Source organism: Oncorhynchus mykiss, chromosome 6 (genome assembly GCF_013265735.2).
Source record: "Oncorhynchus mykiss isolate Arlee chromosome 6, USDA_OmykA_1.1, whole genome shotgun sequence".
NCBI classification, from domain to species: Eukaryota; Metazoa; Chordata; class Actinopteri; order Salmoniformes; family Salmonidae; genus Oncorhynchus; species Oncorhynchus mykiss.
In genome coordinates this window covers 95660275-95678081 of record NC_048570.1, presented here as the reverse complement: position 1 = coordinate 95678081, position 17807 = coordinate 95660275, and the positions used below count along the sequence as shown (strand labels likewise).

The window sequence follows — 17807 nt, the reverse complement described above, 5'->3', positions numbered from 1 at the left end:
AGAAGTATACAGAATGATGTCGTCTGCGTAGAGGTGGATGAGAGAATCACCAGCAGCAAGAGCGACATCATTGATGTATACAGAGAAGAGAGTCGGTCCAAGAATTGAACCCTGTGGCACCCCCATGGAGACTGCCAGAGGTCCGGACAGCAGACCCTCTGATTTGACACACTGAACTCTATCAGAGAAGTAGTTGGTGAACCAGGCGAGGCAGTCATTTGAGAAGCCAAGGCTATTGAGTCTGCCGATAAGAATGCTGTGATTGACAGAGTCGAAAACCTTGGCCAGGTCGATGAATACGGCTGCACAGTATTGTCTTTTATCGATGGTGGTTATGATATCGTTTAGGATCTTGAGCGTGGCTGAGGTGCACCCATGACCAGCTCTGAAACCAGATTGCATAGCAGAGAAGGTATGGTGAGATTCAAAATGGTCGGTAATCTGTTTGTTAACTTGGCTTTCGAAGTCCTTAGAAAGACAGGGTAGGATAGATATAGGTCTATAACAGTTTGGGTCTAGAGTATTTCCCCCTTTGAAGAGGGGGATGACCGCGGCAGGTTTCCAATCTTTAGGAATCTCAGACGATACGAAAGAGAGGTTGAACAGGCTAGTAATAGGGGTTGCAACAATTGCGGCGGATAATTTTAGAAAGAGGGGGTCCAGAGTGTCTAGGCTGGCTGATTCTTATATATTATTATTATCCCAGTGTATTTATCAGGCTTGGACAAGGTTTGGGCGAGTTGCTGTGGGGGGTGCAGTGCTGTTGACCGGGGTAGGGGTAGCCAGGTGGAAAGCATGGCCATCCGTAGAGAAATGCTTATTGAAATTCTCGATTATCATAGATTTATCGGTGGTGACAGTGTTTCCTAGCCTCAGTGCAGTGGGCAGCTGGGAGGAGGTGTTCTTATTCTCCATGGACTTTACAGTGTCCCAGAACTTTTTGTAGTTTGTGTGAAAGGATGCAAATATCTGTTTGAAAAAAGCTAGCCTTTGCTTTCCTAACTGCCCGTGTATATTGGTTCCTGACTTCCCTGAAAAGTTGCATATCGTGGGGGCTGTTCGATGCTATTGCAGTACGCCACAGGATGTTTTTGTGCTGGTCAAGGGCAGTCAGGTCTGGAGTGAACCAAGGGCTATATCTGTTCCTGGTTCTAAATTTCTTGAATGGGGCATGCTTATTTAAGATGGTGAGGAAAGCACTTTTAATGAATAACCAGGCATCCTTTACTGACGGAATGAAGTCAATATCCTTCCAGGATACCCGGGCCAGGTCGATTTGAAAGGCCTGCTCCCTGAAGTGTTTTAGGGAGCGTTTGACAGTGATGAGGGCTGGTCGGCACTGAGGCAGTGATCTCTGAGATCCTGGTTGACGACAGCAGAGGTGTATTTGGAGGGCAGGTTGGTTAGGATGACATCTATGAGGTTGCCCGTGTTTACGGATTTGGGGTTGTATCTGGTAGGTTCATTGATGCAATCTACTGCAGAGATAGCCTGTAACTCTACCCCCTTTGGCATTTCTATCTTGTCGGAAAATGTTATAGTTAGGGATGGAAATGTCAGGGTTTTTGGTGGCCTTCCTAAGCCAGGATTCAGACACAGCTAGGACATTCGCGTTGGCAGGGTGTGGTAAAGCAGTGAATAAAACAAACTTGAGGAGGCTTCTAATGTTAACATGCATGAAACCAAGGCTTTTACGGTTAGAGGTCATCAACAGAGAGCCCTGGGGAATGGGAGTGGAGCTAGGCACTGCAGGACCTGGATTTACCTCTACATCACCAGAGGAGGAGTAGGATGAGGGTGCGGCTAAAGGCTATAAGAACTGGTCGTCTAGTACGTTCAGAACAGAGAGTAAAAGGAGCAGGTTTCTGGGAGCGATAGCATAGATTTAAGGCATAATGTACAGACAAAGGTATGGTAGGAAGTGAATACAGTGGAGGTAAACCTAGGCATTGAGTAACGATGAGAGGGGTATTGTCTCTAGAGACCCCTTTCAAACCAGGTGAGGTCACCGCATGTGTGGGAGGTGGAACAAAATGGTTAGCTGAGGCATATTGAGCAGGGCTGGAGGCTCTACAGTGAAATAAGACCGTAATCACTAACCACAAACAGCGATGGACAAGGCATATTTACAGGGAGAGGCGTGCGTAGCCGAGTGATCATGGGGTCTAGTGAGTAGCTAGGCGAGCTGGAGACACGGCGATTCAGACAGCTAGCGGGCCGAGTCTAGCAGACTCGCAGAAGTGCCTTATGGGGGATGTCGCAACGGAAGAGTCTGTTGTAGCCCCCTCGGGCGGTTACGTTGGCAGACCAGTCGTGACGGATCGGCAGGGCTCCGTGTAATAAAAGGGTCCAGGCCAATTGGCAAAATAGGTATTGTAGCCCAAGTGGCTGATGGACCTCTTCAGCTAACAGTCCGATATGCTCTAGATAGCTAGCGGTCCGGGGCTAGCAGATGGGCATTCAGGGGAAGTCGTGACGGAGGAGCCTGCTGAAAACCCCCTTGGGCGGCTTACGTCGGTAGACCAGTCATGAAGGATCATCGGGGCTCCGTGTAATAAAAGGGTCCAGGCCAATTGGCTAAATAGGTATTTGCTGATGGACCTCTAGCACAGGCTAGCTCCAGGCTAATTTGTGCTTTCTTCGGGACAGAGACGTTAGCCAGGGGGTAGCAGCTAGCTAGCCGTGATGATCCAGATGAGAAGGTTCAGAGCGGTAGGAATCAATATATGTGGGGAAAAAAGAGTCCAGTATGCTCTGGGTTGAATCGCGCTGTGCAGACTGGCAGGAGTTGTCTAGGCTAAAGGTTAACTTATGACCGCTAGCAGTGGCTAGCTGACTGCTAGCTTCTGTTGGGGGTTCCGGTTCTAAAGTAAAGAAAATAGCAGATCTATACCACATTGGGTGAGGCGCGTTGCAGGAGAGTATGTTGAAGTTGAGGTTTAAAAAATATTGTAAAAATAAATGTGAAGGAAATGCAAAGAAGAAAATATAAGCTATATACACTGGACGCGACAAGACGAAGACAAAGATGCCTGACTGCTACGCCATCTTGGATATGATGATGAAATAATGAGGATGATGAGGATGATGATTATAATAATGAAGAATATTGATGATAATGATGTTTATAATAATGATGATGGTGATTATGATGATGATGATGTTTATAATAATGATGATACATTTTATTTTAAATGCTTTTAAATGTTAATAGAACCTTTATGATCAGAGGATGAAATAATGACACCCCTCTCCTCCTCTGTCAAAATAATGACACCCCTCTCCCCCTCTGTCAAAATAATGACACCCCTCCCCCTCTGTCAAAATAATGACACCCCTCTCCCCCTCTGTCAAAATAATGACACCCCTCTCCCCCTCTGTCAAAATAATGACACCCCTCTCCCCCTCTGTCAAAATAATGACACCCCTCTCCCCCTCTGTCAAAATAATGACACCCCTCTCCCCCTCTGTCAAAATAATGACACCCCTCTCCCCCTCTGTCAAAATAATGACACCCCTCTCCTCCTCTGTCAAAATAATGACACCCCTCTCCCCCTCTGTCAAAATAATGACACCCCTCTCCCCCTCTGTCAAAATAATGACACCCCTCTCCCCCTCTGTCAAAATAATGACACCCCTCTCCCCCTCTGTCAAAATAATGACACCCCTCTCCCCCTCTGTCAAAATAATGACACCCCTCTCCTCCTCTGTCAAAATAATGACACCCCTCTCCTCCTCTGTCAAAATAATGACACCCCTCTCCTCTGTCAAAATAATGACACCCATCTCCCCCTCTGTCAAAATAATGACACCCCTCTCCTCTGTCAAAATAATGACACCCCTCTCCTCCTCTGTCAAAATAATGACACCCCTCTCCCCCTCTGTCAAAATAATGACACCCCTCTCCTCTGTCAAAATAATGACACCCCTCTCCCCCTCTGTCAAAAGAATGACACCCCTCTCCTCCTCTGTCAAAATAATGACACCCCTCTCCTCTGTCAAAATAATGACACCCCTCTCCTCCTCTGTCAAAATAATTACACCCATCTCCTCCTCTGTCAAAATAATGACACCCCTCTCCCCCTCTGTCAAAATAATGACACCCCTCTCCCCTGTCAAAATAATGACACCCCTCTCCTCCTCTGTCAAAATAATGACACCCCTCTCCCCCTCTGTCAAAATAATGACACCCCTCTCCCCCTCTGTCAAAATAATGACACCCCTCTCCTCCTCTGTCAAAATAATGACACCCCTCTCCTCCTCTGTCAAAATAATGACACCCCTCTCCTCCTCTGTCAAAATAATGACACCCCTCTCCTCCTCTGTCAAAATAATGACACCTCTCTCCTCCTCTGTCAAAATAATGACACCCCTCTCCTCTGTCAAAATAATGACACCCCTCTCCCTCTCTGTCAAAATAATGACACCCCTCTCCTCCTCTGTCTCTGTCAAAATAATGACACCCCTCTCCTCCTCTGTCTCTGTCAAAATAATGACACCCCTCTCCTCTGTCAAAATAATGACACCCCTCTCCTCCTCTGTCAAAATAATGACACCCCTCTCCTCCTCTGTCAAAATAATGGCACCCCTCTCCCCCTCTGTCAAAATAATGACACCCCTCTCCCCCTCTGTCAAAATAATGACACCCCTCTCCTCCTCTGTCAAAATAATGACACCCCTCTCCTCCTCTGTCAAAATAATGACACCACTCTCCTCTGTCAAAATAATGACACCCCTCTCTTCTCCTCTCCCACAAATCCATCTCCCAGAATGCACCGACTTCTCTCCGCCAGTGGCGATGATGCTGATGATCTTCCTCTGTCTGGAGGCCTTCCTCTTCCTCACCTTCACCGTGGTGATGTTCGGAACGCAGATACACTCCATCTGCAACGACGAGACGGTGAGGCGCCAAGCTCTGTGGTCGTCACCACTTAAAGGAAGTCAAGGTTAACACATTATTACTGACACCGTGCCCAGCCTGCAGTGGTGGAAGAAGCTCTGTGGTCGTCACCACTTAAAGGAACACTTGTCAAGGTTAACAGCAGTGGTGGAAAAAGTTCTCAATTGTCATACTTGAGTAAAAGTAAAGATACTTTAATAGATAATGAATCAAGTAAAAGGGAAAGTCACCCAGTAAAATACTACTTGAGGGAAAGTCACCCAGTCAAATACTACTTGAGTAAAAGTCACCCAGTAAAATACTACTTGAGGGAAAGTCACCCAGTCAAATACTACTTGAGTAAAAGTCACCCAGTCAAATACTACTTGAGTAAAAGTCACCCAGTAAAATACTACTTGAGGGAAAGTATTTGGTTTTAAATGTACGTACGTATCGAAAGTAAATGTACAAGTACAGTTGAAGTCGGAGGTTTACATACACTTAGGTTGGACACATTAAAACTCGTTTTTCAACCACTCCACACATTTCTTGTTAACCAACTATAGTCTTGGCAAGTCGGTTAGGACATCTACTTCGTGCATGACACAAGTAATTTTTCCAACAATTATTTACAGATGATTTCACTTATAATTCACTGTATCACAATTCCAGTGGGTCAGAAGTTTACATACACTAAGTTGACTGTGCTTTTAAACACCTTGGAAAATTCCATAAAATGATGTCTTTAGAAGCTTCTGATAGGCTAATTGACATCATTTGAATCAATTGAAGGTGTACCTGTGGATGTATTTCAAGGCCTAGCTTCAAACTCAGTGCCTCTTTGCTTGACATCATGGGAAAATCAAAAGAAATCAGCCAAGACCTCTGGTTCATCCTTGGGAGAATTTTCCAAACGCCTGAAGATACCACGTTCATCTGTACAACCAATAGTACACAAGTATAAACACCATGGGACCACGCAGCCGTCATACCGCTCAGGAAGGAGATGCGTTCTGTCTCTTAGAGATGAACGTACTTTGGTGCTAAAAGTACAAATCAATCCCAGAACAACAGCAACGGACCTTGTGAAGATGCTGGAGGAAACCGGTACAAAAGTATCGATATCCACAGTAAAACGAGTCCTACATCGACATACCCTGAAAGGCCGCTCAGCAAGGAAGAAGCCACTGCTCCAAAACCGCCATTAAAAAGACAGACTACGGTTTGTAACTGCACATGGGGACAAAGATCGTACTTTTTGGAGAAATGTCCTCTGGTCTGATGAAACAAAAATAGAACTGTTTGGTCATAATGACCATCGTCGTGTTTGGAGGAAAAAGGGGGAGGCTTGCGAGCCGAAGAACACCATCCCAACCGTGAAGCACGGGGGTGGCAGCATCATGTTGTGGGGGTGCTTTGCTGCAGGAGGAACTGAAGCACTTGGCATCATGAGGTTGGAAAATGATGTGGATATATTGAAGCACCATCTCAAGACATCTCAAGACATCAGTCAGGAAGTTGAAGCTTGGTCGTTAATGGGTCTTGCAATGACCCCAATCATACTTCCAAAGTTGTGGAAAAATAGCTTAAGGACAACAAAGTCAAGGTATTGGAGTGGCCATCACAAAGCCCTGACCTCAATCCTATAGAACATTTGTGGGCAGAACTGAAAAAGCGTGTGTGAGCAAGGAGGCCTACAAACCTGACTCAGTTACACCAGCTCTGTCAGGAGGAATGGGCCAAAATTCACCCAACTTATTGTGTGAAGCTTGTGGAAGGCAACCCGAAACGTTTGACCCAAGTTACACCATTTAAAGGCAATGCTACCAAATACTAATTGAGTGTATCTAAACATCTGACCCATTGGGAATGTGATGAAAGAAATAAAAGCTGAAATAAATCATTCTCTCTACTATTATTCTGACATTTCACATTCTTAAAATAAAGTGGTGATCCTAACTGACCTAAGACAGGGAATTTTTACTAAGATCAAATGTTTAAAGTTTAAATATATTTGGCTAAGGTGTATGGAAACTTCCCACTTCAACTGTCAGTTCTTTCCTCCACTGGTTTACAGGAACAGTGAACCTCGGTCATTGAATGGTTCACTGCCTGTTTCCCTGGGTTTACTTTCTGTTGCTTTTCAAAATCAGGTGATTAAACGAAGGTGTATTATGCTGAAGGATTTAGGATTGACCCCTGACCTTCAGAGTTCACAACCTGACCCTAGTTATGGGGAATGACCTCAATTCAATCAGACTTTATTTTAACCCAACTAGAAGCTCTCTGTGACTGTAACCAAGTCTATACGGGTATATATAGGCTTCTGTCTGCAGCTTCTCCTGGCAGATAGCTGTGGTAGTAACTACTGACTATCACAGATCACCTCAAAGTAACTGGTCCCTCAGCCTAGTAATAATACCAGTTGGGTTAGTAACTGGTCCCTCAGTCTAGTAATAATGACAGTTGGGTTAGTAACTGGTCCCTCAGCCTAGTAATAATACCAGTTGGGTTAGTAACTGGTCCCTCAGTCTAGTAATAATACCAGTTGGGTTAGTAACTGGTCCCTCAGTCTAGTAATAATACCAGTTGGGTTAGTAACTGGTCCCTCAGTCTAGTAATAATACCAGTTGGGTTAGTAACTGGTCCCTCAGCCTAGTAATAATACCAGTTGGGTTAGTAACTGGTCCCTCAGCCTAGTAATAATACCAGTTGGGTTAGTAACTGGTCCCTCAGTCTAGTAATAATGACAGTTGGGTTAGTAACTGGTCCCTCAGCCTAGTAATAATACCAGTTGGGTTAGTAACTGGTCCCTCAGTCTAGTAATAATACCAGTTGGGTTAGTAACTGGTCCCTCAGTCTAGTAATAATACCAGTTGGGTTAGTAACTGGTCCCTCAGTCTAGTAATAATACCAGTTGGGTTAGTAACTGGTCCCTCAGTCTAGTAATAATACCAGTTGGGTTAGTAACAGAGTAGCTGGTGTCTCTCCTCTCCAGGTTCATCTCATCTCCTAGTCTGACTGGACTACAGATCATTCTGGTCCAACTCCTTCAGTTTTCCCCTGATATTCATGAACAAATAGGACAAAATGTCTGTCCTGAATCGACCTAGTTGAGGCAGCAGTAGCACGGTTTCATTAAACTAGTATGTTGACTAAAGTGTCTGTCTGTCTGTTTTCTGTGTCTGTCTGTCGGTCTGTGTCTGTCTGTCGGTCTGTGTCTGTCTGTCGGTCTGTGTCTGTCGGTCTGTGTCTGTGTCTGTGTGTCTGTCTGTCGGTCTGTGTCTGTCTGTCGGTCTGTGTCTGTCGGTCTGTGTCTGTCTGTCTGTCGGTCTGTGTCTGTCTGTCTGTCGGTCTGTGTCTGTCTGTCGGTCTGTGTCTGTCTGTCGGTCTGTGTCTGTCTGTCTGTGTCTGTCTGTCTGTCTGTCTGTCTGTGTCTGTCTGTCGGTCTGTGTCTGTCTGTCGGTCTGTGTCTGTCTGTCGGTCTGTGTCTGTCTGTCGGTCTGTGTCTGTCTGTCTGTCGGTCTGTGTCTGTCTGTCGGTCTGTGTCTGTCGGTCTGTGTCTGTCTGTCTGTCGGTCTGTGTCTGTCTGTCTGTGTCTGTCTGTCGGTCTGTGTCTGTCTGTCGGTCTGTGTCTGTCTGTCTGTGTCTGTCTGTCTGTCTGTCTGTCTGTGTCTGTCTGTCGGTCTGTGTCTGTCTGTCGGTCTGTGTCTGTCTGTCGGTCTGTGTCTGTCTGTCGGTCTGTGTCTGTCTGTCTGTCTGTCTGTGTCTGTCTGTCGGTCTGTGTCTGTCTGTCTGTCGGTCTGTGTCTGTCTGTCGGTCTGTCTGTCTGTCGGTCTGTGTCTGTCTGTCTGTCGGTCTGTGTCTGTCTGTCGGTCTGTGTCTGTCGGTCTGTGTCTGTCTGTCTGTCGGTCTGTGTCTGTCTGTCGGTCTGTGTCTGTCTGTCGGTCTGTGTCTGTCTGTCTGTGTCTGTTTCATCTCCCAGGAGATCGAGCGTCTGAAGAATGAGAAGCCGACGTGGGAGCGGCGTGTGCGCTGGGAGGGGATGAAGGCCGTGTTCGGAGGCCCACCCTCCTTCCTCTGGTTCAACCCATTCACCGGCCTGCGTCTGCGGCGCCTACTGATGACACGTACACGCCGTAGTGGTGTGGAGTTCTCTGTCTGAGGGCTGAGCAGCCAAACACAGCTCTTCCCCGTCTGATAGCCTCTGACCTCTCTGGACCGTCTGATACCCCCGGACCTCTCTGGACCGTCTGATAGCCTCGGACCTCTCTGGACCATCTGATACCCCCGGACCTCTCTGGACCGTCTGATAGCCTCGAACCTCTCTGGACCGTCTGATAGCCTCGTACCTCTCTGGACCATCTGATACCCCCGGACCTCTCTGGACCGTCTGGTACCCCCGGACCTCTCTGGACCATCTGATACCCCCGGACCTCTCTGGACCGTCTGATACCCCCGGACCTCTCTGGACCGTCTGGTTCCCCCGGACCTCTCTGGACCGTCTGGTACCCCCGGACCTCTCTGGACCGTCTGGTACCCCCGGACCTCTCTGGACCGTCTGGTACCCCGGACCTCTCTGGACAGTCTGATACCCCCGGACCTCTCTGGACAGTCTGATACCCCCGGACCTCTCTGGACCGTCTGATACCACTCTGGACCGTCTGATACCTCTCTGGACCGTCTGATACCTCTCTGGACCGTCTGATACCCCCGGACCTCTCTGGACCGTCTGATACCTCTCTGGACCTTCTGATATCCCCGGACCTCTCTGGACCGTCTGATACCCCCGGACCTCTCTGGACCGTCTGATACCCCCGGACCTCTCTGGACCGTCTGATACCCCCGGACCTCTCTGGACCGTCTGATACCACTCTGGACCGTCTGATACCTCTCTGGACCTTCTGATATCCCCGGACCTCTCTGGACCGTCTGATACCCCCGGACCTCTCTGGACCGTCTGATACCCCCGGACCTCTCTGGACCGTCTGATACCCCCGGACCTCTCTGGACCGTCTGATACCACTCTGGACCGTCTGATACCTCTCTGGACCGTCTGATACCTCTCTGGACCGTCTGATACCCCCGGACCTCTCTGGACCGTCTGATACCTCTCTGGACCTTCTGATATCCCCGGACCTCTCTGGACCGTCTGATACCCCCGGACCTCTCTGGACCGTCTGATACCCCCGGACCTCTCTGGACCGTCTGATACCCCCGGACCTCTCTGTCTGTCCTCCACACAGAGAGACTAGGGCTTTATCTGGGTCTGTCCTCCACACAGAGAGACTAGGGCTTTATCTGGGTCAGTCTGTCCACACAGCGAGACTAGGGCTTTATCTGGGTATGTCCTCCACACAGAGAGACTAGGGCTTTATCTGGGTCTGTCTGTCCACACAGAGAGACTAGGGCTTTATCTGGGTCTGTCCTCCACACAGAGAGACTAGGGCTTTATCTGGGTCAGTCTGTCCACACAGAGAGACTAGGGCTTTATCTGGGTCAGTCTGTCCACATAGAGAGACTAGGGCTTTATCTGGGTCAGTCTGTCCACACAGAGAGACTAGGGCTTTATCTGGGTCAGTCTGTCCACACAGAGAGACTAGGGCTTTATCTGGGTCAGTCTGTCCACACAGAGAGACTAGGGCTTTATCTGGGTCTGTCCTCCACACAGAGAGACTAGGGCTTTATCTGGGTCAGTCTGTCCACACAGAGAGACTAGGGCTTTATCTGGGTCAGTCTGTCCACACAGAGAGACTAGGGCTTTATCTGGGTCAGTCTGTCCACATAGAGAGACTAGGGCTTTGTCTGGGTCAGTCTGTCCACACAGAGAGACTAGGGCTTTATCTGGGTCTGTCCTCCACACAGAGAGACTAGGGCTTTATCTGGGTCAGTCTGTCCACACAGAGAGACTAGGGCTTTATCTGGGTCAGTCTGTCCACACAGAGAGACTAGGGCTTTATCTGGGTCAGTCTGTCCACATAGAGAGACTAGGGCTTTATCTGGGTCAGTCTGTCCACACAGAGAGACTAGGGCTTTATCTGGGTCAGTCTGTCCACACAGCGAGACTAGGGCTGAATATGGGTCTGTCTGTCCACACAGCGAGACTAGGGCTAAATATGTTTCTGGGCCTGTCCTCTACACAGAGAGACTAGGGCTAAATATGGGTCTGGGTCTGTCCTCCACACAGAGAGACTAGGGCTGAATATGGGTCTGTATCTGGGTCAGTCTGTGCACACAGAGAGACTAGGGCTGAATATGTTTCTGGGTCTGTATCTGGGTCAGTCCTCTACACAGAGAGACTAGGGCTAAATATGGGTCTGGGTCTGTCCTCCACACAGAGAGACTAGGGCTGAATATGGGTCTGTTTCTGGGTCTGTTCTCTACACAGAGAGACTAGGGCTTTATCCGGGTCTGTATCTGGGTCTGTTCTCTACACAGAGAGACTAGGGCTTTATCTGGGTCTGTATCTGGGTCAGTCTGTCCACACAGAGAGACTAGGGCTTTATCTGGGTCAGTCTGTCCACACAGAGAGACTGGGGCTGAATCTCAAGCTGAAACCTTGGCCGCTAATCCCTTTGTGTTTGATAGTGATCACTCAACTGCCACTGTTCTGGGACAGGGAGAGACCAGCCTGCCCTCCTCTGCTGTGAGTCCCATTCAGTCAGCCAGCCAGTCAGTCAGCCAGCCAGCCAGCCAGTTTGCTTTTTTAAGAAGCTCCTCTTCTGTCTTTTTGATGAAGAACCTGCAGTATGGAACTGTCGAGGTGTCAGTCACAATCATTGTTCTGCTCTGAAGACACTGAGTTGTGATTGGACGTTATTTTATTTTATTTACTTATTTCACCTTTATTTAACCAGGTAGGCTAGTTGAGAACACCTTTATTTAACCAGGTAGGCTAGTTGAGAACACCTTTATTTAACCAGGTAGGCTAGTTGAGAACACCTTTATTTAACCAGGTAGGCTAGTTGAGAACACCTTTATTTAACCAGGTAGGCTAGTTGAGAACACCTTTATTTAACCAGGTAGGCCAGTTGAGAACACCTTTATTTAACCAGGTAGGCTAGTTGAGAACACCTTTATTTAACCAGGTAGGCTAGTTGAGAACACCTTTATTTAACCAGGTAGGCTAGTTGAGAACACCTTTATTTAACCAGGTAGGCTAGTTGAGAACACCTTTATTTAACCAGGTAGGCTAGTTGAGAACACCTTTATTTAACCAGGTAGGCTAGTTGAGAACACCTTTATTTAACCAGGTAGGCTAGTTGAGAACACCTTTATTTAACCAGGTAGGCCAGTTGAGAACACCTTTATTTAACCAGGTAGGCTAGTTGAGAACACCTTTATTTAACCAGGTGGGCTAGTTGAGAACACCTTTATTTAACCAGGTAGGCTAGTTGAGAACACCTTTATTTAACCAGGTAGGCTAGTTGAGAACACCTTTATTTAACCAGGTAGGCTAGTTGAGAACACCTTTATTTAACCAGGTAGGCTAGTTGAGAACACCTTTATTTAACCAGGTAGGCTAGTTGAGAACACCTTTATTTAACCAGGTGGGCTAGTTGAGAACACCTTTATTTAACCAGGTAGGCTAGTTGAGAACACCTTTATTTAACCAGGTAGGCTAGTTGAGAACACCTTTATTTAACCAGGTGGGCTAGTTGAGAACACCTTTATTTAACCAGGTAGGCTAGTTGAGAACACCTTTATTTAACCAGGTAGGCTAGTTGAGAACACCTTTATTTAACCAGGTAGGCTAGTTGAGAACACCTTTATTTAACCAGGTAGGCTAGTTGAGAACACCTTTATTTAACCAGGTAGGCTAGTTGAGAACACCTTTATTTAACCAGGTAGGCCAGTTGAGAACACCTTTATTTAACCAGGTAGGCTAGTTGAGAACACCTTTATTTAACCAGGTAGGCTAGTTGAGAACACCTTTATTTAACCAGGTAGGCTAGTTGAGAACACCTTTATTTAACCAGGTAGGCTAGTTGAGAACACCTTTATTTAACCAGGTAGGCTAGTTGAGAACACCTTTATTTAACCAGGTAGGCTAGTTGAGAACACCTTTATTTAACCAGGTAGGCTAGTTGAGAACACCTTTATTTAACCAGGTAGGCTAGTTGAGAACACCTTTATTTAACCAGGTAGGCTAGTTGAGAACACCTTTATTTAACCAGGTAGGCTAGTTGAGAACACCTTTATTTAACCAGGTAGGCTAGTTGAGAACACCTTTATTTAACCAGGTAGGCTAGTTGAGAACACCTTTATTTAACCAGGTAGGCTAGTTGAGAACACCTTTATTTAACCAGGTAGGCTAGTTGAGAACACCTTTATTTAACCAGGTAGGCTAGTTGAGAACACCTTTATTTAACCAGGTAGGCTAGTTGAGAACACCTTTATTTAACCAGGTAGGCTAGTTGAGAACACCTTTATTTAACCAGGTAGGCTAGTTGAGAACACCTTTATTTAACCAGGTAGGCTAGTTGAGAACACCTTTATTTAACCAGGTAGGCTAGTTGAGAACACCTTTATTTAACCAGGTAGGCTAGTTGAGAACACCTTTATTTAACCAGGTAGGCTAGTAGAGAACACCTTTATTTAACCAGGTAGGCTAGTTGAGAACACCTTTATTTAACCAGGTAGGCTAGTTGAGAACACCTTTATTTAACCAGGTAGGCTAGTAGAGAACACCTTTATTTAACCAGGTAGGCTAGTTGAGAACACCTTTATTTAACCAGGTAGGCTAGTTGAGAACACCTTTATTTAACCAGGTAGGCTAGTTGAGAACACCTTTATTTAACCAGGTAGGCTAGTTGAGAACACCTTTATTTAACCAGGTAGGCTAGTTGAGAACACCTTTATTTAACCAGGTAGGCCAGTTGAGAACACCTTTATTTAACCAGGTAGGCCAGTTGAGAACACCTTTATTTAACCAGGTAGGCTAGTTGAGAACACCTTTATTTAACCAGGTAGGCCAGTTGAGAACACCTTTATTTAACCAGGTAGGCTAGTTGAGAACACCTGTATTTAACCAGGTAGGCTAGTTGAGAACACCTGTATTTAACCAGGTAGGCTAGTTGAGAACACCTGTATTTAACCAGGTAGGCTAGTTGAGAACACCTTTATTTAACCAGGTAGGCTAGTTGAGAACACCTTTATTTAACCAGGTAGGCTAGTTGAGAACACCTTTATTTAACCAGGTAGGCTAGTTGAGAACACCTTTATTTAACCAGGTAGGCCAGTTGAGAACACCTTTATTTAACCAGGTAGGCTAGTTGAGAACACCTTTATTTAACCAGGTAGGCTAGTTGAGAACACCTTTATTTAACCAGGTAGGCTAGTTGAGAACACCTTTATTTAACCAGGTAGGCTAGTTGAGAACACCTTTATTTAACCAGGTAGGCTAGTAGAGAACACCTTTATTTAACCAGGTAGGCTAGTTGAGAACACCTTTATTTAACCAGGTAGGCTAGTAGAGAACACCTTTATTTAACCAGGTAGGCTAGTTGAGAACACCTTTATTTAACCAGGTAGGCTAGTTGAGAACACCTTTATTTAACCAGGTAGGCTAGTAGAGAACACCTTTATTTAACCAGGTAGGCTAGTTGAGAACACCTTTATTTAACCAGGTAGGCTAGTTGAGAACACCTTTATTTAACCAGGTAGGCTAGTTGAGAACACCTTTATTTAACCAGGTAGGCTAGTTGAGAACACCTTTATTTAACCAGGTAGGCTAGTTGAGAACACCTTTATTTAACCAGGTAGGCCAGTTGAGAACACCTTTATTTAACCAGGTAGGCCAGTTGAGAACACCTTTATTTAACCAGGTAGGCTAGTTGAGAACACCTTTATTTAACCAGGTAGGCCAGTTGAGAACACCTTTATTTAACCAGGTAGGCTAGTTGAGAACACCTGTATTTAACCAGGTAGGCTAGTTGAGAACACCTTTATTTAACCAGGTAGGCTAGTTGAGAACACCTTTATTTAACCAGGTAGGCTAGTTGAGAACACCTTTATTTAACCAGGTAGGCTAGTTGAGAACACCTTTATTTAACCAGGTAGGCTAGTTGAGAACACCTTTATTTAACCAGGTAGGCTAGTTGAGAACACCTTTATTTAACCAGGTAGGCTAGTTGAGAACACCTTTATTTAACCAGGTAGGCTAGTTGATAACACCTTTATTTAACCAGGTAGGCTAGTTGAGAACACCTTTATTTAACCAGGTAGGCTAGTTGAGAACACCTTTATTTAACCAGGTAGGCTAGTTGAGAACACCTTTATTTAACCAGGTAGGCTAGTTGAGAACACCTTTATTTAACCAGGTAGGCTAGTTGAGAACACCTTTATTTAACCAGGTAGGCTAGTTGAGAACACCTGTATTTAACCAGGTAGGCTAGTTGAGAACACCTGTATTTAACCAGGTAGGCTAGTTGATAACACCTTTATTTAACCAGGTAGGCTAGTTGAGAACACCTTTATTTAACCAGGTAGGCTAGTTGAGAACACCTTTATTTAACCAGGTAGGCTAGTTGAGAACACCTTTATTTAACCAGGTAGGCTAGTTGAGAACACCTTTATTTAACCAGGTAGGCTAGTTGAGAACACCTTTATTTAACCAGGTAGGCTAGTTGAGAACACCTGTATTTAACCAGGTAGGCTAGTTGAGAACACCTGTATTTAACCAGGTAGGCTAGTTGATAACACCTTTATTTAACCAGGTAGGCTAGTTGAGAACACCTTTATTTAACCAGGTAGGCTAGTTGGGAACACCTTTATTTAACCAGGTAGGCTAGTTGATAACACCTTTATTTAACCAGGTAGGCTAGTTGAGAACACCTGTATTTAACCAGGTAGGCTAGTTGAGAACACCTGTATTTAACCAGGTAGGCTAGTTGATAACACCTTTATTTAACCAGGTAGGCTAGTTGAGAACACCTTTATTTAACCAGGTAGGCTAGTTGAGAACACCTTTATTTAACCAGGTAGGCTAGTTGAGAACACCTTTATTTAACCAGGTAGGCTAGTTGAGAACACCTTTATTTAACCAGGTAGGCTAGTTGAGAACACCTTTATTTAACCAGGTAGGCTAGTTGAGAACACCTTTATTTAACCAGGTAGGCTAGTTGAGAACACCTGTATTTAACCAGGTAGGCTAGTTGAGAACACCTTTATTTAACCAGGTAGGCTAGTTGAGAACACCTTTATTTAACCAGGTAGGCTAGTTGAGAACACCTTTATTTAACCAGGTAGGCTAGTTGAGAACACCTTTATTTAACCAGGTAGGCTAGTTGAGAACACCTTTATTTAACCAGGTAGGCTAGTTGAGAACACCTTTATTTAACCAGGTAGGCTAGTTGAGAACAAGTTCTCATTTACAACTGCGACCTGGCCAAGATAAGGCATAGCAGTGTGAACAGACAACACAGAGTTACACATGGAGTAAACAATTAACAAGTCAATAATACAGTAGAAAAAAGGGGAGTCTATATACATTGTGTGCAAAAGGCATGAGGAGGTAGGCGAATAATTACAATTTAGCAGATTAACACTGGAGTGATAAATGATCAGATGGTCATGTACAGGTAGAGATATTGGTGTGCAAAAGAGCAGAAAAGTAAATAAATAAAAACAGTATGGGGATGAGGTGGGTAAAAATAAACAGGATTTGTCTAGGACACCCAATGGACAGACGGGACAGGAGTGAAATGACGTTCTGAGTTAACTACACTCCAGGACGTGTCTAGGACACCCAATGGACAGACGGGACAGGAGTGAAATGACGTTCTGGGTTAACTACACTCCAGGACGTGTCTAGGACACCCAATGGACAGATGGGACAGGAGTGAAATGACGTTCTGAGTTAACTACACTCCAGGACGTGTCTAGGACACCCAATGGACAGATGGGACAGGAGTGAAATGACGTTCTGAGTTAACTACACTCCAGGACGTGTCTAGGACACCCAATGGACAGACGGGACAGGAGTGAAATGACGTCCTGAGTTAACTACACTCCAGGACGTGTCTAGGACACCCAATGGACAGACGGGACAGGAGTGAAATGACGTTCTGAGTTAACTACACTCCAGGACGTGTCTAGGACACCCAATGGACAGACGGGACAGGAGTGAAATGACGTTCTGAGTTAACTACACTCCAGGACGTGTCTAGGACACCCAATGGACAGATGGGACAGGAGTGAAATGACGTTCTGAGTTAACTACACTCCAGGACTTGAACACTTCAGGCACTGAGGACAAACAGGTGACGGGGATGAAGACTGTTGAGCTCGTGTGGTTCTGTGACGCTTCTCAAGAAGCCTGATCCTCCCTGCCTCTGGCCACAACCCAAGTGTCCTGACATTACACATCCTGATCCTCCCTGCCTCTGGCCACAACCCAAGTGTCCTGACATTAAACATCCTGATCCTCCCTGCCTCTGGCCACAACCCAAGTGTCCTGACATTACACATCCTGATCCTCCCTGCCTCTGGCCACAACCCAAGTGTCCTGACATTAAACATCCTGATCCTCCCTGCCTCTGGCCACAACCCAAGTGTCCTGACATTACACATCCTGATCCTCCCTGCCTCTGGCCACAACCCAAGTGTCCTGACATTACACATCCTGATCCTCCCTGCCTCTGGCCACAACCCAAGTGTCCTGACATTACACATCCTGATCCTCCCTGCCTCTGGTCACAACCCAAGTGTCCTGACATTAAACATCCTGATCCTCCCTGCCTCTGGCCACAACCCAAGTGTCCTGACATTACACATCCTGATCCTCCCTGCCTCTGGCCACAACCCAAGTGTCCTGACATTACACATCCTGATCCTCCCTGCCTCTGGTCACAACCCAAGTGTCCTGACATTAAACATCCTGATCCTCCCTGTCTCTGGTCACAACCCAAGTGTCCTGACATCATTA

The 17807-nt window shown here is 46.1% G+C and overlaps 1 protein-coding gene across 3 annotated transcripts in view; it reads left to right on the top strand.

Annotated features, from left to right (window-relative positions):
- The window catches only part of LOC118964998 (palmitoyltransferase ZDHHC7-like), a 48003-nt gene extending 36307 nt beyond the window's left edge, over positions 1–11696 (top strand). For all 3 annotated transcript variants that reach the window (XM_036981660.1, XM_036981658.1, XM_036981659.1), the window contains 2 exons: positions 4770–4900; positions 8865–11696. In XM_036981660.1, the coding sequence (XP_036837555.1) occupies positions 4770–4900; positions 8865–9044 (311 nt within the window). In that variant the 3' untranslated portion in view covers positions 9045–11696. The remainder of the gene's footprint in view (positions 1–4769; positions 4901–8864) is intronic.
- The last annotated feature ends 6111 nt before the right edge of the window (positions 11697–17807 follow it).